Source organism: Aegilops tauschii, chromosome 7 (assembly GCF_002575655.3).
Source record: "Aegilops tauschii subsp. strangulata cultivar AL8/78 chromosome 7, Aet v6.0, whole genome shotgun sequence".
In the NCBI taxonomy this organism is placed as follows: domain Eukaryota; kingdom Viridiplantae; phylum Streptophyta; class Magnoliopsida; order Poales; family Poaceae; genus Aegilops; species Aegilops tauschii.
This window is the reverse complement of record NC_053041.3, coordinates 347,248,068-347,262,976: the sequence shown is the minus strand read 5'-3', so window position 1 is coordinate 347,262,976 and position 14,909 is coordinate 347,248,068. Positions and strand designations below refer to the sequence as shown.

General features: G+C 43.7%; 1 protein-coding gene across 1 annotated transcript; it reads right to left on the bottom strand.

Annotated features, from left to right (window-relative positions):
* Window positions 1–10,243: 10,243 nt before the first annotated feature.
* LOC141027149 (protein FAR1-RELATED SEQUENCE 5-like) lies at window positions 10,244–12,701 on the bottom strand. The gene is made up of 3 exons (XM_073504118.1): window positions 12,630–12,701; window positions 10,648–11,141; window positions 10,244–10,511 (listed from the first exon to the last, which is right to left on the bottom strand). Exons 1-3 carry the CDS (start codon window positions 12,699–12,701, stop codon window positions 10,244–10,246), a joined length of 834 nt encoding a protein of 277 aa, XP_073360219.1.
* Between the last annotated feature and the right edge of the window lie 2,208 nt (window positions 12,702–14,909).

Below are 14,909 nucleotides of genomic sequence, written 5' to 3'. Positions count from 1 at the left end.
ACTGATAGTCCATTCATAGTAGCACTTATGTTCTTAGTCTGACATTTTTTTGGGGATTACGGACTGATGCTTCTTTGTACTTTTTATTGTAGTAAGTATGTACTATCCGATCAAGTGTACTAGTACTGTCATTCTTAGTCTGCAACTGACCAACATAAGTGTGTGCTGATGCTTCTTAACTTTTTCTATTTGTAGTACTTGTTAATTTTCTAGCAGCTACATATGAATGAGAACAGTACATGAAGTACTAAGAATTTCTGCTTCAACTTTTGAAGCGTTGTTAAGAAACTCAAATTGTGCTGATTGTTTTGAACGTTATGTTTTCTATACAATACTGAATCGAAACTACACATGGAACAACGTTGTGTGATTAGTTGCTTCATAGCTAGTACTTTAGAGCAGCCACAAAGTTCCATTCAGAAGCTACTTTGAATTTGAAATGATGGATTAACAAAATACGAAGCTACCAAACTTATATAATGAGATAAGCAAAACAATGTAGTTGATGACATAAGTAAACTTGTTCAACCATGACAAGCACGGCATAATCATACTGGTTCAATCCAACAAGAGCAAACTACTAATTTGAAACAACAAGATAAAAGGCAAGCACAAGCGGAAGGAAAACGAAAGCAGGGTTTGATGTATCTTCATCCCTAAAAGGGGCAGAAGGGGCGGTCGTTGTAGTGCTCATCCTCCCGGGCTTTTGCAATTTCCCAACCATCTATGATGTTGTCGATCATGTTCCATGACTTGTACTTGCTGTGTGTCGATGTTCTTCTTCATGCCTTTGTAGAATGGGTGGATGATGCTGGCTGCAACATCAATCAAGGAGTCGTACTCTTTTCTGGTGTATGGAACTCTCTAGGTGCGCTGAATGTCGACGTACTTGTTGGGGTTGATCGTCGGAAGGCCAGACATCTTCATCTTCTCTTTGTCGCTTTCAATGTTGAAACCGGCAAATGTGAACAACCTCTCTTCCGTCAGCATGTCGTTGAGGCGCTTGGGCCTGCAAGGGGAGAGCAATTTTGAAGATTAGCATTACTTTGATTTTTGAATTCTTCATTTTTGTCTTGTTTTACAAGCGACGAATCCATGAAGTAGATGCTTATATAGCATAATTAATGGATGAATGTACTTCAGAAATTAGTAAACAAAGTTCTGAAATTAAATTCAAGTACATCATGTTATTTTTTCTTTTTGGATTATACATAGTTAGAGCCGATGTTGTATGTGCTGCTTTAGTAGTAGTTTATTTACTTTTGTTGAATAGGACAACACATACCAGTGCTTCAGCAAGTTCTTAGTTTTTTTGCTTATGAAAATAACATTAGACCAAATTCAGAAACTAGTTCACTACATCAAGTTCAGAAACATCTTTTTTAATACATCGAGTACAGAAACCACACTATCAGATCAAGATCAGATACTACACTAGTATATCAACTTTGGGAAATTAATCTTCTGCAAGATTTTTCAAATAGTAATCCAGTGCATCAGGTTCAAAAATACATTTATAGTGTATGTACTTGAGAAAATGCAGTAGTGCATCTAGTTTCACAAACCACACTAGTACATCTAGTTGGGAAACAAGTTTGATGAAATTTTCAGGATAGAGTACTGATTAAACAGATGAACCAAATAGGCAAATGAGTAGGATGGGTCACCATTTACTGGCCGCTGCGATGTGGTACACCAGGCAGAGTTCCTCCATGCACAACTGCAGGACTGCTGCCATCTGGGGAGGTTAGTCTTCCCTGGTGTAGTGCACACCAAGACCGATGATCTTACGACGCAAGCCGCTAGCCTTCCTCCAGAACCTGGAGATCATCTCGCCGGCCTTGTCTGGTTCGCTGGTGCAGACGATCTCCAGCGTCTCCTTGCCGTGGAGCTGATAAAGGCGGAGGGTCCCGATCTTTCGATGAGATGACAACTATCGATTTGGTGGAGACGACTTTGACGATCCGACTACAAACGTGCACGACGTTGCGCCTTAGCAATCGCTAAACCAACTCCAAGAGGTTATTGACCACGCCGGAGCACGATCAACCTGACCACGAAGGTCTATTCCTGCAAGCAATCGAAGAACAAGCAAGAATATGATAAAGCAATCTGAATATTGCGAATATATATGAAGTATTGATAATAGTGGGGATCCGTAAGCGGTCTTGGTCTGGTCGTTGGACACAAACGAAGTACACGAAGTTGCAATGGCTAACTTTTAACTAAACAAATCCCCAGGAAAAAGCTACTAGATGGATCTACTTATATTGGAGCAAGGGGTGGCGGCCAAGGAGGTGGGAAGACGTCCCAAGGCAGCCTAAAACCAACCCTAGGTCGTACAAGGCTCATGGGCCCAAGTGGAGGTGATGCAACACCTTTGGACTTGTTGTTTGACTCGGATTCTGCTGCAGCGTCAGATTGTTTCGTCCATATCTCAATGCTCCGGACGAATTTAAAGGTGAATCTAGTTGGGTTGGGAAGAGGACGAAATCTACTTTCCAACAAAAAAAGAATCACCCAATTCGGAGTCCGTATGAAAAAGTTGTTGGCGTTTTGAGTCAGGCATGTCTCTGCAGTCCGTATCTGAATCCAGAACGTGAGAGACTTGGACTCTATCTTCTCTTGGCCCAAAAGTGACGTGAGAGGACTTTTTGAACAGAACCTAAACTTCTCCTTTTGCCTTATCTTCATATGTGGATTGTACAAATGTCCCATACACCTACAATTAGACAAAACACAAAAGTGTGTGAAGTATTTTTGTTCTGGATAACATAAATAGATTATTGAATAGTTTGCACTAGAGATCACCTGACAAATATGCATGTATGCAATATTTTTGGTCGTATCCAAGGTAGTCATGTCCTCATCATCCTCCCCTTCTTGAAAACAAAGCCGTCCTCGGCGTCGCTTAATCTGAAATCTAGCTAACAAAAGAGACAAGGTGTACCCGTTGTATATGTATATGTCATCCGTTTTTACTGATCTCATTTGGTGCACATGTGACACAATTATACAAGAGCACCCTTAAAAAGTCGTGAAATGTAAAGCCAATATATTTTCACAAGAAGTCAAAGGCATGAAAATATTGCAACTCAGTTTGCACATATAAGTGAAGCTCTTATTCATATCAAAATATTGACAATGCTTATCATTAAACCATCCCAACATTGATGAACCATCACCAAGATTAGAGGTCATATCAAAATGATCCCAATTTAAGTGCACCATTGGCACAATTATTTTCAAACATATTTGATCCAAATCTGATTTATTCCCTGATTCACTTGATTCTTTTGCATCGATAGTTAATTCAATGGGCTCACTCAAAATTGTTTGATCACATGGCAAAGTCAAATCATCAACATAGTCCTCTAAAGTAGATGGTGTGATCAAAGTAGTGGGTAGCTCACCGCATGGTGCACTTAAATTGACAAGACATTCATCATACTCATGTGAGGTGGAAGATTAGTACCTTTGTCATTACCTCTTATGATCAACTCAGATGATGTAGGCACTCTCGGTGATGATGTGTCACATGGTGGAGGTGATGTTGACCTCACAACAACGGATGTGGTTGTCATAGTATGCTTAGTAGTTGAAGGGACAACCGTATCAACTCTTGGAATGTGCATCTCGCGCTTGTTCTCCTTGTGCGCAACACGTCATTTTATTTCCTGTTCAGCTTTGCAAGCAAGATGAAACAAATGGTCCATAGGATAACACTCTTCATGAATTAGTATCTCCTGAATGTCACGATTTAATCCTCCCCAAAATCTATCCATAAAATCTTCTTCACTTTCTTCTAAAGAGGAATGCAGCAAGGTAGTTTGTAAAGTATCATAATATTTCGTTACGGTGTCACTACCTTGTTTTAAATGTTGCAACTTTGTAATCATGTCACGAGTATAATAAGCGGGAACGAATGTATGTCGCATGGCAAGTTTCAAATCATCCCAAGTAGTAGGTATATCATTAGGGTGTAACCGACAATATTCACTCCACCAAACTATAGCATAACCAGTGAAAGAACCAACCGCAACCTTAACTTTTTTACGTACATCAAAATTATTGGAAGCAAATATATTATTTATGTCAAACTCCCCTTCAATATATAAAGCAGGTCTAAAACGGCCATTAAATGGTGGTATAGAAACATTAACCTGATCATGTGCATTTGGATGTTTGTGCACCTCTCGTGATGGTTGTGGTATTTGCATAGGTGATCGCACATCTCCCACGATCGACAAACCCCATGAATTGACTCTAGATCCTGTCATGATTAGTAGAAACAAGAAACAAAATTCAAGAATAATGTTCCTATGAACTACTAGGATGTGGTGGTAAAGCGCTCACAGTAAAGCAAATATCAATATCTCACAAGTTCTTACCAAGCAGCAGGTGGTGACAGGCAACCAGCGGTGTCAAATAACTCTGAAGATTGTGTAAAGCGATTGCCAGGGGAACGTACGTATACACGGTGCAGAAATATGTGGAGCTGGGTTGGCTATATATGGTAGCAAAATATTAGCAATAATCAATTCAGAGATGCAATGTTGAATAAACGCTCAACGACGGTACTGTGCTGGTCCTAGGCTAGACCGGACTAGAGACGCGAGCCTAGAACACTAATGAGGTCACAGCGTAGCGGAACTAGCATCAATGAAGGATACTAATTAGCTCTGGACAGCAAGATATAAGTGAAGATCACAACGGCGGTAAAGATAATGATGAAAAACAACTGCCAAGCAGGATATACAACAACTCTCTCTCCAACTTTCCTATTGAAAAGTTTGAGCCAATTTTCTGATATATTTTTTCAAAGAATGCTACTAACTCAAGCTTCCCAATGCAAAAAGAATCATTGAATTCCGAATTGATATGAGGAGTCAAAAAATTCTAAAACTGGCCTGAAAAACTGGAATAAGCTGTGTACATGAACTTCGGAGGGCAAAAAGACCTATTTAGAAGCCGATTTTGAAGTGTCAAATAGTGAACTTGTCTCTGCAACTATTTAGATGCGGTTCGTCGCTAGCTTTCATTTGAGTACTCGTGGAGCCAAAACTGACTTCGTATGAGGAAGTTATGCCTGTTTTACTGAACAGTGCACAAAACAGATTCCAATCCGAATTCAACTACGAGATTTAGTCTAGATAGATCCGAATTTTGTTTTTTTTTCTTCTCTTTTTTTTCCTCACACTTTTTTTCTTTTTATTTCTCTTTTTTTCTGAACTTTTTCTCTCTCTTTTTTTTCTCTTTTTTTCTCTCCCTCTTTCCAAAACAAAATAGATAAGATGCAGATTGGATCAAACGAAGATGTGAACAACCTCAACTATGATGAAGACAATGAACGGTGGGTAGCACGTGGTGGAAATTGATGAATGGGATGGTGGACAGCGGAAGGAATAATGATGCAGCGGCGGCGTGACTAATGTGAACAGAACTCGGAACTCTAAAGGAACTAGACACTAAGACCAGCAACTCGACACGACGATCAACCGATAATTCAATAATGCAAACAATGAAAAGAAAACTGCAAAGGCTCAGACTGGCTTGGAAAAGGATGAATAGATCTAACTTTTTTTGTGGCTTTTTTCTTGGACAATAGGTAAGAAAATAAATCTAACCTAGGGATAACTGGAAATTCTCACCGAGCAACCTGAAAACTGATACCACTTGATAAAGGCGGAGGGTCCCGATCTTTTGATGAGATGATAACTATCAATTTGGTGGAGACGACTTTGACGATCCGACTACAAACGTGCATGACGTTGCGCCTTAGCAATCGCTAAACCAACTCCAAGAGGTTATTGACCACACCGGAGCACGATCAATCTGACCACGAAGGTCTATTCCTGCAAGCAATCGAAGAACAAGCAAGAATATGATAAAGCAATCTGAATATTGCGAATATATATGAAGTATTGATAATGGTGGGGATCCGTAAGCGGTCTTGGTCTGGTCGTTGGACACAAACGAAGTACACGAAGTTGCAATGGCTAACTTTTAACTAAACAAATCCCCAGGAAAAAGCTAGTAGATGGATCTACTTATATAGGAGCAAGGGGTGGCGGCCAAGAAGGTGGGAGGACGTCGCAAGGCAGCCTAAAAGCAACCCTAGGTCGTACAAGGCTCATGGGCCCAAGTGGAGGTGATGCAACACCTTTGGACTTGTTGTTTGACTCGGATTCTGCTGCAGCGTCAGATTGTTTCGTCCATATCTCAACGCTCCGGACGAATTTAAAGGTGAATCCAGTTGGGTTGGGAAGAGGACGAAATCTACTTTCCAACAAAAAAAGAATCACCCAATTCGGAGTCCATATGAAAAAGTTGTTGGCGTTTTGAGTCAGGCATGTCTCTGCAGTCCGTATCTGAATCCAGAACGTGAGAGACTTGGACTCTATCTTCTCTTGGCCCAAAAAGTGACGTGAGAGGACTTTTTGAACAGAACCTAAACTTCTCCTTTTGCCTTATCTTCATATGTGGATTGTACAAATGTCCCATACACCTGCAATTAGACAAAACACAAAAGTGTGTGAAGTATTTTTGTTCTGGATAACATAAATAGATTATTGAATAGTTTGCACTAGAGATCACCTGACAAATATGCATGTATGCAATATTTTTGGTCGTATCCAAGGTAGTCATGTCCTCATCAGGAGCTCAACCCCTGTGAGCGTTTTGGTGTACGCGTGCTTCTCGCCGGGGACGTGAACGCCGTCGAGGTTGGTGCTCTTATCAGACGTCTCGCCATGATGACGCTTGGCGGACGGTTCCTCCGCCATCGCCCTCCTCCGGTGACTGTGGGCTTGGGAGAGAGAAGTTTCTGGGTTGTCTGGTGGAGACGGAAGCGGCATTGGTGGTTCTGGGAATGAGGCAGAGAGGGAAGGCAATGGGTTATTTCCAGGGCGTGGACGGGGATGTGTGGGAGGCGGTTCGTCGGGGACGTGGGTGTAGTGGTCGTGGGGGTCGTCGTTCGATGTCCCTTGTGGCAACCGCCCAGTGGGTGGCGCGGGTGGTGGCCTGGAAGAACGAACCGTCCAAGCCAATTTCTTTGCTAGGGTATTAATCTAGTAGAACTGAGTAGTCTTGTCAGGTTGTACTTATCAGCTGCTAAATCCCACTTGCACGTCTCAGGGGTGGTGATGATGGCATTTTACTGATGCACTGATCCGTCTTGTCATGCTGTACTTATCAGCTGCTTATCCCACTTGCACGTGTCAAGGTTGGTGATGATGGAGGTTTGTACTTCTCTATTGTGGGCACTTGGACTGGTGATTGAAGTGTAATTGAACTTATCAAATACCAGTTGGACTGTGCGTGCCGGGCTAATCTTTTTTTAAACATTTTTTTGAAAGGATTGTTTATATCAACATAATCTTTGAAAGTATTTTTACAGATAAATTAGTTTTTCATCAGCACAGGTGTATTATATTTGCATTTGCTTGAGGTAATTATTATTCTGTACTGATGGGCTTTCTGAACTAGGACTGGCAGAACCAGACATAGCTTGTTTTTTGAAACGATGTTTTTTGAGGTGTTCACGGGTGTGTTTGGTTACTCTGCCTTGTACTGACGAGTGAGAATGTGTCTGAGGGTTTAGATTTTCCTTAAACATATTTTTGTTGAGTTACTGGTCGACAGTAGTGTTGGCGTTAGATAAATCAAGATAAGTTTTCTCAAATATATTTGTGACTGCATTCAAAAGGATTATCAAATGGTTTACATAATAATGTCACTGGTCCAGCGGGCACAAATCACAAATTATATCTTAACTATAGTACTGATCGAGAAATCGACGATAAAGCTAAATAAGTTTTGGTAATGACAGTGTTTCTGAAATGTTTCCTCATTGTGTACCGAGGCAACTGAGACTACAAGATTATTTTTCAGTTGACGCAGCAGCATAACCACTATGGATTCTTCAGTCTTGAGTTCCTCCTAACTGGCCCCGAATGTTGTCCCTTGCCATCACCCTTTCCTGGTTGAGCCTTGGCAGCTTCATCGTCAGTTTCAGTTTCCTCGTCCCCGATACTGTTATCTTCATTGTCTTCGTCTGATTGGTCGTCATTCTCGTCAAACTCTTCTTCTTCATCCTCTTCATTTGATTTTTTGGAACTCTGGACCTTGCCCTGTTTCTGTTCAGCGCCACTGGCCTCCTTGCCCACTTTGCATGTGCGGGCATTATGTCCGTCAGTTCCCCCACACTTGCGGCAAGTGTAGCTGTTACGTGTGTCGTCTCCATTGGTAGAAACCTGGGCGGCTCCAATCTGCTTCTGTAGCTTTTGCTTGTTGACAATGGCATCTGTGCGGTGTGGGCATGTGCGGTAATTATGGTTGGTCACGATGTTGCAGAATCCGCATGCCCTTATCCCGAGAGGTTTGCCGTCCGAGCCAAATTCTATGCGCCTGATGGGGCGTGGCGGCTTTTTGGCTGCTGCTTTTGCTTCTTTTGTTGCTTGCGTCTTACTCTTCCTCCCTTTTGTGTTTGAGAATATGGGTGGTTTAATTACCCTTCCCTACTGCTGCTGGTAGGATCCCCTATTGTCATCTCGTTCGCCTACAGCACCATCAAGCTCATGATCTTGCATGTGAGCATGTTGCTGCTCTTGAGTGTGCACATGGGCAAGCTCTGGTTGCTGTTGCTCATCTTCCTCGTTGTCGAATAGGTCAATAGCTCCCAGATGGTTCATCTCGGATAACATTGTAGCAATATCCTGCTCAATGGCTTCATTGTTCGCGACACCTCCATTTTCAGTAGAATGCATGGCGTCGAGTTCTTGTTCAAGTTTGTCCATGACGACCCGTGACCTCGCCATTTGCTCTTGGCTTCTCAAGCTTTTTCTATGCACCCTCATGTTCAGCGTCAGTAGTGAGCTTTCAATGCAGTATTGGGAGGCCTTGTTTGACGCTACTGTCCTCAAGTCATTTCTGTTGAATGTTGGCTGGATGTTCGAGCGTTTGGTGTATCTCCTGAGGATGTATTTCTCTGGAACGCTGGCAGCCTTAATTGTCTGCATCATGCACAGGACATGCACGCAGAAAATACCTGTATTTTTTTGGAAGAGGTGAATGTTTTTTGTCATTTTATTCGAACAAAAACTTTGCAAAAATAAGTAGTACAGTATGTAACATCTTTTTTTAGTCCTTACCTGTGTGGTCCCATAGCTTGCACTCACATTCATATATTTCTCCCACGGGGTCTGCAACCACCTAGAACGCGTGCTGAGACCACGCAGACAGTTTTTGTGGGTTGTTGTAGCGCACGAGGTACTTTGTGGGCTCGTCCGTCTTTGTCGCTGTGAAGAGTGTGCTTAGTTTTAGCCTTTTTCTGATCTCGCTGTACACAGCTCGTGAGTAAACCTTTGCCATCTGGGTGTCAAACCCATAGAAGGTCAACGTGTTTTGTTCCTTCTGCCCATGCAAGAATGATGACCAAATTATTAGTTTTCTCGCAGCAAAAACTTGTCTAACTAATAAAGTTTGACTTTAGTAAGCTTGTTATTTTGTCTCACGACAGGTGATAGAGCTATACCCTGTTACCCATTGTCTCCTAGTACTCTGTCTACCTCCTGGTTTTGATGCAGGAGTTTACCTGACTGACAAACCGGTGTAGGTTTTGTCTCTCACTTACAAAGTTCCTCTTAAGCACATAGTTCATGCTCTCACTTTGTTGTGTGGATGTCATTTTGGCGCAGAAAATTTCTTTGAAGTAGGCTGATATCCATCTCTCACGCTCGTTCCACATGGCCACCATCGTGGCATCATCATGGAGGTTGTACCTATCCATGAGTCCTTTCCAGGCAGCCTCAAACTTAGTTGGCATGAGGGGCCAGTTGAGGATTGATGTGAATTCATCCTTAAAGTCTTTGTGCAGGTTGTACAGGTATGCGAGGTGTTCCCTGTACTTCTTCATAATGTGCCAGGGGCACAGCTTGTGTACTGTGTTCTTGAAAGCATCTGGGATCGCGAAAGCCATTGCCGGGCACTGGTCTCGTAATGAGAAAAGAGACGTGGAGTGGTCATCAGATGGTAGTGCATATATACAAATAGAACTGACACAACATTTTTACGGTGTTATTTTCCTTTTTTAGGGGGGGGGGGTTGGAGGTGGTTTGGCGGTTGTACCTGTGAGGATGCATGTAGGAGCCTTCCCTCTCATGCACCTTAAAAATGTCTTGAACAACCATCTGAATGAATCTGTATCCTCATCTCTTATCAGGGCGAAACCAAAGAATGTAGTCTATAAGTGGTTGTTAGTACCCACAAACACCCCAAGTGGCATATGGTACTTGTTGGTCTTATATGTGGTGCCAAACGTTACGTAGTCACCAAAGTCCTGATACGCCCCTCGGCAGCTTGCGTTCGTCAAGAATATGTTCTTAACTCTATCGGACTCATCAAGTTGCATGTCACAGAAGAATTCCCTGTTTATAGCTTTCATCTCCCTGAAGAAGTTGACAGTCTTTAGGACATCGTCCACATCATCCATCCTTGAATTCTTTACTTTGCTGCATATTAAAAGCGAATAGTCATTCAAAAATGCATGTTGAACTGGCGTCAGGTCATGCGTTGCGTAATATGTTTGTACTGGCAGAGGAAAAAAGACGGAGGGGGTTTATGGGAGGAGAAAAAGTTTGTACTTACAGGTTAATCAGGTCTTTGGCATTCATTTCGAGGAAGTAGCTACAGGGGTCATCGCCGCCCAGTATGCTCATGATTTGCGCGTGTTCAATGCCTTTGAACTGCAGGTACTTGACGTACTCCAAGATTGTTTTGTCAAAGTTTTTGTGGAAGTGCAAGAAGACAAGCATTTGTGGGGTGAGCTGTAGCCTGTGGTTGTGTTCCCAGACTATCTCTTTTACGACAAGTGTTCCATCCTTTTCCCACTTCAGCCTCATTTTAGCCCCGCAGTTAGTCCTGGCTATCGTCTTGTTCCGCTGTCTATTTGCTTCTGACACCTTCGACTCATAGACTCCATAACACGTGCAATAAATGTAGACTCTGGTCTTAACCTTTGAGCCTTCCCTGACAGCAAAACCCATGTGCTTTGCATAGACGTTGTAGAAGTCCTTTGCTTCTTTGAAAGTTTCAAAGCGCATCTCGAGCCTTGGCAGAACGTAAGCTTCAATGTTAGGTGGCTGCACGCAACAGTGAGCAAACAAAAACGCAGTTATGAAAATTTTAGATGGGGTGGTATGGACTGTGCTTGTATGTTTTTTTCTGAATGGATACTTACATGTGTATAGCTCTATGCTGCCTCCGGTGTTTGCTGTTCACCTTGGTGTATGGGCGCGGGTGGTGTCACCCTTGGCACATGCATCAATGCATCTCTTGGAGGGAGCAATGTTGACGAAGATCTCCGTCTCTCATTGTATGGCCGTCTCCCCTCAGATTCGTCGTGAGGTTGCTCCTGTCTATATGGCTCCTATCTTGTACTTTGGACCCTGCTAGAGTGGCCAAAATTTCTGTCTCTTTGGCCTAGTCTTCCCGTCGCAACCGCTTTTGCAGCACGGATGATTGATGTTGATGGAGCGACTGGTGGAAGCCTGTGTGTCCTTGCTTTTCTGCATGTGCTAGGGAAGGAAAACATTTGTTGTTGGGGAAAATGCTGACCTTGTTGCAACCCAGCAGTGGCAAAGCTTGTATTCCCAGATATCGGTGTTTGCTGCATAGAAGAACCTGTCTGTGCTTCTGATGATTCCGGTGTAGCTTGAAATCTACCTGTATTGTTGAAGTATCCAGGTGCTATTTCTGGTGTTACCCAACCAGGCGGTGCCCCATATCTGCTTGGCTCATCAAACCCTCGCTGCGTGTGCCGCCTTGCATGTTTCTGCAATGACTTTCAATAGTTTTGGGATTAATCTTTTCTGCATTTTTCTCGTATACATGCTATGGGTAACATGCCATGCACTGAAGGCAATGTACAAGTTGAACTTGCATTGCTGGCCTATATTGAACTTTGTTCTCTATTTTGTATCTGGTTTAGTTTTCAGTCGAACTGATGAACGTACATGTTCAACACTAATGTACTGATGTACTGATTTTTGCACTGCTTGTAAACTGAACATTGAACTTCATCTGTTATAGAAAGTTTTTTTTATCTTTTTTCCTATAGTTGATGCATAAACATTTGGTGCACTTCTTGCAATTTGAACATTGAACTTCAGATATGTATGGTTATGCATATATATATATAACTGATGCATGTCTTCTCTTTTTTTCATCTATAACTTATGCAGCTACACTAGAAGTACTCCTAGTTTATGTATCATTGAACTTACTGTGTAACAAGTGTATATTTTTTTAACAACATTCTTTCACCAGTTCAAACTGACGCAACTACACGGCATGTACTTTTAGAAATAACACCATACAACTTGCAGTGGTAGCTGAACCTTGTATAAAGCCTAGTAGCTACTTGGACTGATGCATAAGTTTATGTTTTTTGGCTTGAACTGAAGCTAGCATATTAGAGGTACTGACAATAACCTCGACATCCAAATTGTGCATCAAGTGGCAGGGGTGTAATGAACTGATGCAAGCATTTGCAATTTACTATCAGGTTCTTCTTCATGGCAAGACTGATGAACTGATGGACTGACACAAACGTGCGAAGCAAACATTACCTCCAGTGGACTGACTTCTTCTTCTTCCTCTCGTGGGCGGCGTACTGGCATGTTCTTGGGAGGCAGCGCCATTGATGCAGCTCCTGCTTGTGGTGGACGTCCGGCAACGAGGTCCGGGGAGGCAACACCTTGTGGGGATCACGACCCCGGAGAAGGAGCCCCGGCGATGGAGGGAGGCTGGAGGCGGGATCACGGCCCTGGACAAGGAGCCCCGGCGACGGAGGGAGGCAGGAGGCGGGGATCACGGCCCCGGAGAAGGAGCCCCAGCGACGGAGGGAGGAAGGACGCGGGGATCACGGCCCCGTCGTTGGATCCAGCGACGGAGGGAGGCAGGAAGCGGGGATCACGAGCCCCGTCATTGGATCCGGCGACGGAGGGAGGCAGGAGGCGGGATCACAGCCCCGTCGTTGTATCCGGCGACGGAGGAAGGCAGGAGGCGGCGGCGGATACGTCGCCGGCCAGTCACAGCGCCGTGGGTTCCCTCGCTTCGGCTGCCGCCGTCGCTCGCTCGCCCACGACGGCTGCCTCCGGCCGAAGAAGGCGGGTTGGGTTTGGGCTGGTTCGGGAGGATTCTACGGTGGTCTACGCGTCGCGCCTATATAGGGTCGAGGGGTAATAGAATAATATTTTGTTACGGGTAACAGAATAGTCCAGCCCGCTTGCTCACCGTCGCCACGCTTTTTGCGAAAAAGTCCTTCTATTTCTGGGTAATTGAACCCGCAGTCCAATAAATAAATAAATAAGTAAAAAACGTTTCTGCTAATTCATGGCGAATCCCTGAGCTCCCTACTACGCCAGACCGCACCGGCCGGACCTCCTCCACCTCGCCTCGCCGGCGGCGACCGGACCCTCGCCGGACCAGCAGATGAGCAGGGGATCTCTCCCTCCCTTCCTTCTTCTTCTCTCTTCCTCACATCTCCCTCTCTTCAGGATGCCAGGAGCTCCACAGCCGCCGCCACGAGTCGTCCGTGCTCGGATCCCGCGAGATCCGTCCACGGGCAACTCATCCCCGCCCCTCCCGCGCTAGATCTGCACCGCCCCTCGCCGTTCCCGTCGGAGTTTGCCTCCAGCGCCGTCGCAAGCCACCTCCTGCCTCTGCCCTCGTCTAAGGAGAACGACGACCAAGCCTCCCGTGCTTGCTCGTGTGGGCCGCATGACCTCCAAGGCCCAGCACAGCGCTCACGGCCAAGCCCAGCCTCCCTGGCCCAACACAGTCATGCATGGCTCTTAATTAAAGCTGATTGCCCCTAAATTTTTTTAAAGCTGATCCGATTTTCTAATAAAACGTGAATGTGGGCAAGGCCTGGGATGGTGCTGCATGGTGGCTGTTTGAAAAAATGCATGTGTACGCCCAATATTTGCAAGGAAAAATACGTGTGTTCATCCATAAAAGTAGGAACAAATGTATGTGCGCGACTAGAGCAACGTCGCCACCAAAAAAAATAAAAGAAGATAATAAACCTGAAAAATATGAAAATCCGAGTACATGCCAAATTTCATTAAAAGTAAACAAGACAAAATTCCAGCGATTTTTTTTGCATGTTTGTCTTCCTTTTAATCTTACGCATACGGACACGGATTTTGATGAAAATTCACACAAATATACTACATGTTTTTGACTTATTGGATAAAAATATGTTTCTAAAAACGACTAAAATGTGCCCGCGCTCCAAAGTGACTTTTCAGATTAATCAAAAAGCCTAAATGAAGTACAATAAAAAAAGCAAAGTGAAGTAAAATGTGGAATCACCACGCGGCATACATAATAGTTTTTTTAGGGCCTGCATGATATAATTAAAATTACTCTCAAATCTCAATTGACCTCTCTTTTATATAATTAAAGCATTGACCATGAGTGAGTTTGTCACAACAAAAGGAGACCCCAATTTCATAGATGACACTTATTTTCCCGTTGCAATGCACGGGCCATTTTGCTAGTGTGTGTGTGTGTGTGTGTGTGTGTGTGTGTGTGTGAGTTTATGTCCTCTACAACATTCACTTATTGCTATTTCTTCAAGTTGCTTTTTCTGCTAAGTGAATGTGATCGGACCCTTCCCCCTCTATGCTAAACTCAACCCAATATGTTCACCAATTCTTCGTGTGCGTTCTATTTGAAACCCGTTCAAAATCTTCATTGTGTCCTTGTCAGCTGAAGAAATTGCGAACGAAACGTTAAAATATTCTAATCTGAATTTTCGGCTTTTGCCGCTCAAACCGTTCCACATTCTAAGATGGGACTTATCTATTCACCCACGATCTCCACCTCTCTGTACGTGGGTG

Coding starts and splice junctions, on each gene's coding strand:
- LOC141027149 (XM_073504118.1), bottom strand. CDS start 12,701: ATGGCGCTGCCTCCCAAGAACATGCCAGTACGCCGCCCACGAGAGGAA. Junction 11,142..12,629: donor AAGAAGTCAGTCCACTGGAG/GTAATGTTTGCT, acceptor TGTTGCGTGCAG/CCACCTAACATTGAAGCTTA. Junction 10,512..10,647: donor GCCAAAGACCTGATTAACCT/GTAAGTACAAAC, acceptor TTTAATATGCAG/CAAAGTAAAGAATTCAAGGA.